The 12487-nt window shown below is 30.1% G+C and overlaps 2 protein-coding genes and 1 long non-coding RNA gene across 3 annotated transcripts in view; 1 reads left to right on the top strand and 2 right to left on the bottom strand.

The window, feature by feature from the left end:
- The window catches only part of LOC136796505 (uncharacterized), a 1919-nt gene extending 199 nt beyond the window's left edge, over positions 1-1720 (bottom strand). Inside the window, exon 1 of the long non-coding RNA XR_010844222.1 lies at positions 1583-1720. This is a non-coding gene — a long non-coding RNA (uncharacterized lncRNA). The remainder of the gene's footprint in view (positions 1-1582) is intronic.
- Ggamma30A (guanine nucleotide-binding protein subunit gamma-e) overlaps positions 1-2054 on the top strand; it is an 86225-nt gene extending 84171 nt beyond the window's left edge. The window contains exon 2 of the mRNA XM_014426928.3: positions 843-2054. Coding sequence (XP_014282414.1) covers positions 843-948 — 106 coding nt within the window. The 3' untranslated portion in view covers positions 949-2054. The remainder of the gene's footprint in view (positions 1-842) is intronic.
- A 3311-nt stretch (positions 2055-5365) lies between these two features.
- LOC106684686 (peptidyl-prolyl cis-trans isomerase G) lies at positions 5366-8467 on the bottom strand. The gene has a single exon (XM_014426912.2). It carries the CDS (start codon positions 8388-8390, stop codon positions 5892-5894), a length of 2499 nt encoding a protein of 832 aa, XP_014282398.1. The 5' UTR covers positions 8391-8467; the 3' UTR covers positions 5366-5891.
- Positions 8468-12487: the final 4020 nt, after the last annotated feature.

Below are 12487 nucleotides of genomic sequence, written 5' to 3'. Positions count from 1 at the left end.
TTAATATTTTATTTTATATAATATATAATTTTAGTATTCTCATGAGAATAACTGCAAAAATACTAAAAACACAAAGGTAACAGCGCTGGCATACCATAGCATTACTAAAAAAACGTAATTGTGATGTTAAAAGTGCTAGAAGTGAAAAACTAAAAAAAAAAAGAAAAAAAAAATAGAAAAGTAAAAGGAAGCTATTTCTATAACAAAATATAATTTACTGTTAATTATAAAACTGACACAAAGAACATGAACATAAATTATACAGATATAATAAATAAATTGCAGTTATATATAATAACATCCAATTTACTACAGTCTTAAAAAAATTAAAATTGAAAAGGAATGATCCATAAAGAGAAAACATCATAACAGTAGAAGAAGGCAGGGATTGAGCTAGGGGAGACATCAGTCCAGTGTAATGGTGAAAGAAAAAATTAGTGTACAGAATAATTTAACAAAATATTTTATATAGATTAAGATGATGTAAAAAAAAAAAAAAATACACAACTTATATTTTATGGAATGGTGAAGATCTATCATCCTAAAGAGAAGGGGAAGAGCTCCGAAACATAAATAAAGGGTTTCACATAGTAAAATTTACATGGAAAATAATGATTAACCATCCAATTTAAAAAAATTGTATTACTAAAACTGAAAAAAAAAAATGTATTCAAGAAAAAAGTTGCAGTGACTATAATTATTATTTATGAAAGTCAAAATTTCAAGATATAACTTTTATAGCCATACAAATCTCATTTCTTGTTTATTTTTTGTTTTTGGTATAACACATTGTACCTCAACAATATTGTATAAGATTAATAAATTTTATTATATTTTTGCAGGATGAGGGAATATGTAGAAGAAAATGAAAAGAACGATCCACTGATCCATGCTCCCGATAAGAAGAACAACCCATGGGCTGAAAAGGGGAAGTGCATAATAATGTAACAAGAAAATGTATTAAATGGACTGTGAAATTGATGGACTTTATACTATGTATTTATTACATTTTGAAATTTATAACTTTAGGTAACAAAAAATTCTAAAAATAAAAAAAAATAAAAAAGCAGTTAATGCAAAGAAGATTAACGGGTTCAATGACTTGCATTTGACCCACATTAGGGGCTTTAACTATTATTTTATTATAAGGTATTTTATTATTTTTATGGGAAGTTATTATGTTTTAAAAATGGAAGGAATATTAAGAGATTAATTTTCCTCTAAGAGGAGTGTCGATGAGCTCATATTCAAGGCATGCCCATTGTATGTTATCCTCTTCGGGCCTCGTCTCTTGGAATAAAATTCATGACTTCCAATAGAACATCGGATATTTATAAAGGATTTATAATATCTCATAGGGCTACAAAATTAATATTATTATAATAAACTTTAAATGTTCATTAAAATAAGATTAAATTGTAAGGAAATAATATATTTATATTGTCAAATATTTTAAAACTAAACGAATTCTTTCTTCCACATTCTTTTAATTGTTGTCATTTTATAATAACAATAAATAATTAACTTTAAGTATTATTACACCAAATTCGGTATTTTTTTTATTTATTGCATACATACTTACTTCTAATTTTATGAATACATTTGAATCTAGTCCTCTTTATGTAGAATGTAAATGTGCATGATTTTCAATTATTTTGGGTCCACTAAAATCACGAAAGGAGAGATCTCAATTTTCTGGGCGTACTCAATATTATTACTGTGATTTTGTATTAGACAATGAAGTTATTAGTTCAATTTATTACTGGCTTGCTGAATTATATAATAAGTTACATATGCTGCCAACAATGTAAAAATGTATTCATTCCCTCAAATAAACTTAAATATACTATTAATTTATGAAATGTGATTTCAATAGTTGTATATTATTATCGCCTGTTTGATTTAAAAGTCTAATTTATATTAAGTATCTATGTGATCGCAATACTAGTCTGGAAAAATTGGCACTTTATTTAGAATGTAGAGTTAGTTGTAATTATTCACTATATAATGATTCTCTGTTTTTATATTAAATAAAATATCTTCTAAGACTATCATTTTAATAACCTTTTCATTGTATTGTTTTTACATAGTACACCAAACTATAACAACCTATCATAGAGCTTACTTATATGATCGAGTAAGAAGTCAAGAGTACAAATAATAGTGTTGCAAATAAGATTGTTACGAAACTCTTTGTGCACTAATTCATTTCTGATATTAAGGTCTCTATTTTATTTCTTATTCGACTCTGATGTAAACAATGTATATATCATTGTTTAATTTGACTAATCCTTTATGTAATTATGCTTACAAAAAGTTTCTTTTTGTAAGCATAACACAAAAAAGTTTCTGCCTTTTATCCCTTTTTATGAATTTTATAATTGTGAAAAAAGGACTGAGTGATAAGGTAATAGACAAGGAACCTTGAGGGGTGGAAGAAGAAAATATGATGCAGCATAATTCAGCAGCATTTTGATTTAGAAGGTTAAATTCTGGGAACAAATTGAAATATTATGTGGAATTTGAAAAGATAATATTTCAGCAAAGCAATGTTCCTGTGCATCTTCTAAGAAAAAAAATTCTTAATTATATAAAATTTTCAGAGATAGGAGGTGTTATTGTTTTGTCTCTGCTTCCTCAAACCACCAACATTACACCATTTAACTATGCTTTTTTCCAATCAAAGGCAAATATTTTGATCTATGAAAACAAAGACGATGTTATATCAGAATATGAAGAGATTTTCACCTTGAAAACCAAGGACTGGTAGCATCTCCAAATTCAGTTTCTGGCAAAAAGATGGGCTAAAGTAATTCATGATGATGGCCTATTTGTGTATTAATAAATGTATTCTAGTTTTTAGCAATACATTCTCCCAGTAAGAAATTCTACTTTATCATGTAATTAAAAATAGTTTCACAAACATATTTCATTGTAGAAGTCTTTTTTATTTATTTTTTAAACCTCTAGAGGGTTTGAGTCTAAAGCTGAGAAACCTGAGCTTGGCACAATTATGATTCAAGATGTCAAGACAGTGTAAAGAACTACTGGTGTTTTATTCATAATATTCATGGTGAGAAATCATTCTTCCAGGAGCAGTATTAGTTTAGAAAGTTTTTATATAGACACTCTTATGATGATGATTGTGGCCTGGATAGGAAGATTCAATGCATGGTATTCTGCATGCTGTGGATCTCTTTTGCCTGGAAATAAATTTGTCTCATAAACCAACCCAGCCTTAATGATTCAAAAATTTTATCACAATATCTATTATAAAGCCATTGACTCAAAAGGGGTAAAATTTCTATTGAAAATGTGCACTATAGGCCATTCCATGTGAATTAAAAAAAAAAAAAAAAAAAAACAGGTCAAACAGCATTTTTATTGATTTTAGGAAAATAATTTGGAAATCATACTCAATGTGTCAGGGTAACAAAACTGATGATGATCCAGAATATTAAACAGATATAAAAGTAATGAAAGTTGTTGAAAATATAATGTATATTTTAATTATGAGAGATAGTTGACCGTGGATGATTTATACGAGGGGAAGATGGTTAGGTATGCATTGTTTTATTTTGACCGTACCCCCAACCATCTTCTCCTCGTATAATGTATATTTTAGTTCAATGCTGAAATTAAGAAATCTAAATTATTACAATCCTATTGTAAATTATTACTGTTCCAAAGTTGATTAGGTGATCAAGTTGTTTTGATTCAGATTATGATTATTAAATTACTTTATATTACTCGCACTTTACATTACTCGCAAATCACTCTGATTCTGTTAAATGGAGAATAATTAATATTGAGTTTCAAAGTGTTGGCTTGATCTGATCTCGAGAGTACATGTTTCTGTTAGTTTTAACTAGAAAGTATTTGTTAGCTTAGGATATCTCTTTGAAATAGTTAAGACCAATACCCTGCCACCTGCATTAAGCATTCATAAATTTAATGGATTAAAGTTTTTGTGTTACCTAGTAATTTTAACCTTTAACTCAATAGCTCCACCTATAGATATCTGGGATGGTAAGGTAACTATATATTTTTTTAGTGAATCACAAATTTTGCACAAAATATCTTTCCATCTGAAACCCGTAGCTTTCTTTGGTAGTTACCGAAACGGTCTACAGAATTTACAATCGATATTAAACTTATTTCAAGGAATTTTAAACAGTCAAGATGTAGAGAGATTTTCACTGGAAGAGCAAGGTTCAACATAGGACTAGAATGGCTTCAGTAACAGTAAACAATTATCAACTGGCAGGAGTGTGTATACTCACATACAAAACTGTATGTTGTTGAAGGGTTATAACTAACACTATCGTTATTACTGCTTTAATGGGAATATAGCTGTCAACTTCTGCTTACTGAACTTACTCAAAAGGAATCGACAAACACCCTACAGTTGAGGGTTAGTATAAATTTTCATATATATATGAATTGAGTAACGTTCTAAGATCATAAATGAAAATAGTTAATCGTTTTCCCATTGTGTATTAGTGAGTACATTGCATATTGGAGTGACAGTTGTAAACAAGTTCCATGGCTGTTAAAAGGATTAGCAACTACTCTGTTTTTCCTCAATATCTCATAGTAGAAGAAGAGCTCATAAAGTATTATGCAAAAATAGCATTTATTTTATATTTAAACGAAGAAGAATTGATATATTTTAAAGAAATAATTCAATTAATAATATCTATTGGGTTAAAAATTAATTTTTGTTAATTTTATTAATTTAATTTAATTATTGGTAGCAATGAAGTACTTGAGAGTTTTTAGTCATATTAATTATCATATTCCACTGTTCATTTATAGTTTAACAGTTTAATTTAAAGAAAGAATGCCTATTTAAATTTTAGTTCACTAAAACTCTTTATTTATGTGGGCTAGGAGCTAAATTTTGTTATACTTAACACTAAGGAACCCAATGTCTTTTGTGGACATGGCTTTACAAACACGATTTTTATATGGCTAATAAATCCCTTTTAATTAGGATATTTACCAACGATTGATGAGCAAATTGAAAGAATATGTTATGTTACAACAGTTTAAATCATCTCAGCAATATTAAATTTAATGAATTTTTATTCCTACTTTATAAGGGATCACTCAATACCCAATTTCTGAAAACTAGCACAATTTAATGTTTCAGAAAAATTAAACAAAGATTTGTGCAGAAAGGAATATTTAAAATATTCTTCTAAAAGAAAATCCTGATTTTTCCTTAAATGTCAAATGACATGTCCTTCAACTAAGCTCTTCAATTGAGACATAAAAACAAAAGAAAAATAAGACATAAGAACATTCCAGAATTTCAGAAAAAAATACATTAGATATGATATGAATCTATTTCTGAATATGATCTTTATATTTTATTAATCTCTGACTCACTTATTTTTTTTTTTATAGTAGGGACCTTGTTATGAATAAAACCAGCCAGTAGAATAGTTTGTGAGTAAAGCTTGACAGCTTTACTATTTGCGTTCTATATTCGTATTTTTTTTTTTTTTAATGAAAATATATGGAACATATATTAAAATAATAAAGATACTTCAGTAGTAAATTTGACAATGTAGGTTGAGAAGAAAACCTTTCTTAATGTCAAGCATCACTGCCATTCATTTGAACTGTTTATTGAATAAATCACAAAACTATCAGAGAAATGGAAGTTCCTATTCATATTATTTTGAACCGAAAATTATACTTAAGTATATTAAACTTCAGTACTGAGTCGTTTATTAAAGGTTAAAATAGTTCTAAACCTGTTCTCAAAGATTACTTGATTGTGTTGATACATTTTAAAAAGACAATTAATTTCATTTATGTTTCTATACAGAATTGTATTGGCAACTATGTAGGAAACACCAAGTATAATGGCCTAAGTTATCTCACTTCGTTTTATTTTTTTTATTTTCTTTATGGTTTCTGCTAAACAAGTGATTAGTAAATTCAAGACTAGCTTTTGACTTATAATCACATTTTGTGCAGTAATATGATCCTGAAGGTGTTCTATACATTGCAATGTCATTAGATTCACATTCATTAGCAGGGGCAAGATAATCTATAATGCTGTGCTTAGTACTGGTCTTATGAATAAATGGTTGGGCTAGTGATGGTTTTTTATTCTTATGACTTTCTTTTTCTCTTTTAGAAGAATGCCTGTGTTTTTTCTTTTCATGCCGATAATCCTCATCACTACTATCTGTAGAACTGTCATAATCGTCTTTACGCTTTCTATGATCCCTGTGTCTTTTGTGACTAGCTTTACTTCTGTGATGATCATTTGAATCCTTGCGATAATCACGTGAATCCTTTCGATAATCATGTGAATCCTTGCGATAGTCATCTGACTCCTTGTAATTCTGTGAATTTTTGCGATAATCACGTGAATCCTTTCGATAATCACGTGAATCCCTTCGATAATCATGTGAATCCTTGCGATAGTCATCTGACTCCTTATAATCATGTGAATCCTTGCGATAATCACGTGAATCCCTTCGAAAATCATGCGAATCTTTGTGATCATCATCTGAATCCTCTTCATATTTGTCTTTCCTATATTTAGAGTAACTTTTCACTTTACTGTATTTTGATTCTTCATCTTTGTTGTCAGAATATTTTTTTCTTATTTCATCTAATTTCAAAACACAAGATTGTTTATCATGTCCTCTAAATTCCTTATTTAAATTATTTTTTTCATAACTTTTTTCTGTTTTTTCATTTCTAACTTCTTTACTCAGGTCAATACTATCTTTAATGTCTGTTTGTTCATTCTCCTTAGGTGTTGATGTTTCTTGTAAATTATTATCAAGTTTCTTGTTAATGTCTTCTGTTGTCTTTTTACCTAGTCCTTTTTTAAAACCAAACAAAACACTTAATGCATTTTTTTTCTTTAAATTATTTTCTTCATCAATATTCTTTTCTTGTGAGCATTCCCAATTAGAAGTTATAAATTTGCCTTTGTTCCCTTCATTATTTTTTTTTTCTTCAGAACTATTAACTGATTTGTGAGGTTTTTCTTTATTTGAAGATTTAACACTTAAATTGTTCTTTACTGACGTAACTTCAAATGAAATTGATTTAGGACTTGCTGATGTTTTATCTACATTTGAGGATGAAGCAGAATCTACATTTAAATTTGAAATTTCTTTTTCACATTTATTTTCATTTAAATTAGGCTGATTCATAGATGGCTCATTGCTTTCTTTGTCTGGTTTTATTTTGGGATCCCTAAAATGAATCCGAGGTGGATCTAAACATAAAGGTGTTTCTTCTGAAACAGTTGTATCTGAAATATCAAACAGTGCACTAGTTATTAAACCTATAGGGGGGCTGGGTGGAGCCTCCAATTGTTTTAACATTGTCCCAACTGAAAATTCAGGAAGGTTTGCAACTTCTGGGGGAGCTTTATGGGTCCTAATATTTGATACATTGGATGATGTTTCTTCAGCTGCTTTTCGGAAAGTTTCGGTCCATGCATCTTCTAGAGGTCTAGGTGGGAGAGCTTTTTTTTTATCATTGAACCATTTTATGCAAAGAGGAGCAATGTCATCAGTTTCCTCAGTATTTAACTGGTTTGGAATAGATTCAGTTAGACTACCATTGTATTGGGTGTTATTAATATAATTTGTATTATTAAATTGTAAAGGTTCATCAGACAAAGGTAAATAATCCGTCACAATTGGCTCTATTGAATTACATTCCTGGCCCTCAACATAGTTTTCTATTGGTGTATCTCCTGTAAAATACCCAAACCCATCTGTTCCAAAGTCCCCAAATGATTCTTTCAGCTTTTTTACTTTCTTTTTGTGTTTAGATCCATTTTTATGAACAATTAGTTGATATTCAGTATTAGTAGTTATGTTACAGATCTCACAGATGAAATCAGACAGCACAGGTGGAGGTGGTGGTGGAGGCAAATCTTTTAGCAAATCTGGACCCAAATCATCACTATTAATATCCGATGGAATTGGCATTGCTGTTTGTGGATCATAATTAATCTTTCTTAAATTTTTTTTATGAATCTTTCCACTGTAATGTTGTTGGGCTTGTATAAGAGAGGAAAGCTCACATTTACAAACTTCACACTGATGAGGAGTAAATTCAACTTTAATTTTTTTCATAGAACCATAAATATTGTATTGTTCTTTCATAAAAGCATTCACATTTTTCATATGAACTTTACCTTCATAATGTGTATATGCTGTGACTTCAGAAGTCACAATAACACCACACAGCTCACATTCTAAAGGTTTGAACAGTTTTGTCAGCTCTTCAGGAAGAGGAACTGCACTACCACCATCTTCAATGAAATCAGCTTCACAAGCTAACTTTTTAGGTTCAAAGTTAGTGTTATTATTATTAAAGTAAGGATAACCATAGTCCATTCTGATAATTTTTGAGTTATTTTTTTATAAAATCTTAGAACCTTAACAACCTCAAATAACCTTTAAAGAAATAATGCCAATGCCTTCATAATATAATAATGTCTAGAAAAAATGAAAGAATATTGCAAAACATTATGAACGTTGAAGTTTTAATTTAAAAGGTTTTAACACGGTATTTTATTGTATAGCTTTTATAAATGCTCTGGTAATTTAAAATAGTCATGCTATTTTCTCCAGAAATCCACTAGACAAAACTATTGCAAACAATCTTGCACTTTTCTCAAAAATTTTGCAAGTTTTAGGAATAGCGCTGCCAATGCGGCATGTTACGCGATTTTTATATATTATTCACCCTACCAGAGATTGAGGATTTCGGTAAAATGGCTTTACATTATATGTAGAGCGCGGTGTTGAACTAGTCCTTCAACTAGATTTTTTAGTTAATCCTTATTAATTTTCTTGATTTAAGCTAGTTTTGTTTATAATTTTATTTATTATTTGATCTTTAAAAAATAAATGAACTGGTTAGAGTTACTTTTTGTGGCCTGTGATGGATATCATTTTGGAACATTGGGCGAATTTGTTTTAGGAGCTCGGGGTGGATTATTTTGAGATCCGGGGCTGATACAATTTTAAGTTTTTGAGCAAACATATAAGAATAATGTTTTCCCGCCTATCGTCATTATATTTGCTAAAGTTTATACGTTGGAACCATTCAGAGATAATCGGCAGCAATGATTTGGCATAGAATTATGTTTGGGGTGGTTAAGAGAACTAAGCAAGGCACAGGTTTATTTAAGTTTTTTTCTCCTATCTTTAACAGCAACGGGTATAGTTGGAAAGTGATATGTTCGTAATTAAAGCTGATGTACGTAATTTGGGAGATAAATGGGAAGGATGGCAAGAGGACTAGAGAGGAAGATGGGTTCAGAGTATCCCCCCACTTTTTGTGAATGAATTAGGCCATAATGCTCTACTCATTGCAAGAGGATTCCCACTTATCTCTAACCCCTACAAGCGCCTACTGTCGCCTCCTTGTAGCACCCCCTAGGGAGTCCGACTGGACTCCCGAACGACAGAGGTGGGTGTTCATCATTCCTGTCATCTTGACAGGCCTGATTGACCCTCTTAGTAGAAGAGAATTACCTGGAGTACTTTTTAGGATCCCTCAAAAAGTCAGTGTTTGTATCAATACTAACAGACGAAAACTGTAATATGTTCAGCAGGACTGATGAATATGAGGTCGCATTTATGTGCTCTGATCTTCAGATTAAGTAATATAGAGACACCTACTACAATGTTAAAATTAAAGAAGGAGTCACCCCACACAAACCATGAATTGGGGTATATTGCTATACAGGCGAATCATGGACAAGATTTCCTTAAGGTAGATTGATGACAGGACTCTATCACTGAATAAACATCTCTTTTATAAGAGATTGACTGAGAAACCAATAAGCAGGATTAACAGAAAGGATGACGAGACTGCTTATCAGATAGCAAAGTTGGGCAAAAATTATTCGATTGACAAGAGACGAATACATTTTTATTCGAAGTTTTTATTCGATTGACAAGAGACGAATAAATTTTTATTCGAATAAAAATACGACTAAACAATCCGAATACTTTTTTATTCGAATATTTAAAATACCATTAATAAATAAAAAATTAGTCGAATGAAAAATTATTCGAATACAAAATTAGTCGAATATATATTATTCGAATAAAAATTTGATTTTTTTTTTAATTAACTTATTTTTTACCACCTTCAATTTCTAATGTATGAGGGTCCTATTACACATATTCAGACGAGTACAAAATGAAAATGCTATCGATTTTAAGATCCCATATGATTTATTTTAATTTTTTTATTTCTAATAAATAGGGACCAATCTTTTAGGTTTTCGGATATGCAGATTATGAAAATGCTATCGATTTTAACACGGTGTATTGATTTATTTTAACTTTCTTGATTTCTAACATGTTACGGTCCCTTTATACGTTTTGAGGAATACAGAATATGAAAATTATATCGATTTTAAGATCTCGTATCGAGTTATTTTTACTTTTCCGATTTCTAACATGTTAGGGGCCCTTTATATGTTTTGAGGAATGCAGAATACGAAAATGATATCGATTTTGTGATTGCTTAACGATTTATATGAACTTTTCTGATTTCTAATATGTTACGGTCTCTTTATATGTTTCAATATATGCCAAAAATGAAAATGCTATTGATTTTAAGATCACGTATTGATTTAATTATAGCGTTTCGATTTATTTTAACTTTCTTGATCCCGAACATGTTAGGGTCACTTTATATGTTTTGAGATATGTAGAATATGAAAATACTATCGTGTTTAAGACCGTGTATCGATTTATTTTAACTAAGATAAGAAATCTGCATATCTCAAAACTTAAAGAGGTCCTACCATGTTAGAAATCAGAAAAGTTAAAATAAATCGATAGTATTTTCATATTCTACATATCTCAAAACATAAAGGTACCTTAACATGTTGGAAATCAAGAAAGTTAAAATAAATTGATAGGTAATCTTAAAATCGATAGCATTTTTTTATTCTACATATCCCAAAACATAAAAAGGGACCCTTATATGTTAGAAATCAGAAAAGTTAAAATTAATCTATACGCAATCATAATATATATCTATGTATAGCTATAAGACAAACATGTCGTCTTTATACAAATACAAACGTATTCGGATTGTTAATCATTCAATTTTTTCGAATAAGAGATTATTTTTCTATAAAATGGACGAATATAAAAGTAATAATAATTGATTATTCGTGTAAAATAATGACAAATAAAAAGTAATCGGAAGGTTAATCATATGTTTTGTACAAAATTATTCGTCTCTCGTTATTCGATTAATATTTGCCCAACTCTGTCAGATAGTATGCAGATGTGATGCATTGGTTAAGAGATGATTCCTCATTTTTGGACGAGTTGCATTTTGGATCCCAAGCTTTGCGAAACGGTTAATCCGTACAAGATATCTCAATTTTCAAAGAAGTTTAGCCTGTTTTGAACAGAGTATGGGATGGCGTATAATAGGTTCTAAGTGTCTGCGGGGCAAACATCCTGGGGAAATAAAACTGAAAAAATTTTATAGCAAAATGTTTTCACCACATTATTGCAAGGTAACAGTGATCAAATGATATTTTTACCAGAATGAGGTTTTTAGTGTCTGCTGGTCTCAGAGGCAGATTTAGGTGGGAGCACGAAGCCATGTGCTTCCTCCTCTCCCATTCCCAGATAGCCTTACTTAAATAAAAAATTGTTCTTTACCATTATTTTGACTTAACAATTATATTTCGAGAACACTAAAACTTAAAAAAGAGTGCTAATTTTTGAAGCCACTTTAAATTAGCTTTCACCGGCCTTTCAAGTGGATAGTATAACCCAGGAATTCTCACTTATTGTCACCTCTTGAATATGTTCTACAGTGAGAAAAGCACATTTACTATTAGATCAATATTTTCTACCATAATTTTGGAAATGTGTACATATTTGTTTCATTTTGTATTCTCGCGGTCTCTCCTCTTCCCTAACCTTTGGAAGGGTCTGTCCTTTAACAAGAATCTCGAGAACTTGCTACCCTCTCAATGTAAGCGAATATCTAACAGTGTGGAATTCCGTTCCTGCAAGGACATAAAACTTTTTCGATTTGCCATTCCCTGAACAATTGTAAGTGAATACCATAAGGAGTGGAGTAACCATCTTCTGTCAAACTAACCTAACCAATAAGAATTTGCATTGTCTTAGGCCTTCTGATGTTAATATATCTCACCATAATTTGGTACCTGGACCAACAACATGCCTCAATAATATATTACTGCATTCCGGCTTCTAGAATAATAGGATTTTATAGTAGCAGTTAAACCTATTACTTATAATGTTAGTTGTGGTGATCTAATTCCCTTTTTCCCTACTTCCGTGGGATTTCCTCCCACTACTTTAACGCCCTGTTGATAAGACTGATAATTTAACATGTTTCTTTTATACTTAACTTTGTTGGTTACAATTTATGTCAGATTTATTCTGTTAATAAAAACCTATCTTTGGGTAAAACTTTC

This window comes from Halyomorpha halys, unplaced genomic scaffold, assembly GCF_000696795.3.
Source record: "Halyomorpha halys isolate HHAL.00 unplaced genomic scaffold, Hhal_1.1 Scaffold602.1, whole genome shotgun sequence".
NCBI lineage: Eukaryota > Metazoa > Arthropoda > Insecta > Hemiptera > Pentatomidae > Halyomorpha > Halyomorpha halys.
Note: the sequence above shows the minus strand (reverse complement) of the source record. Positions and strands in the feature narration are given on the sequence as shown.

Bases quoted from the DNA above. Each gene is read 5' to 3' on its own strand.
- LOC106684686 (XM_014426912.2), bottom strand. From the start codon at position 8,390: ATGGACTATGGTTATCCTTACTTTAATAATAATAACACTAACTTTGAA.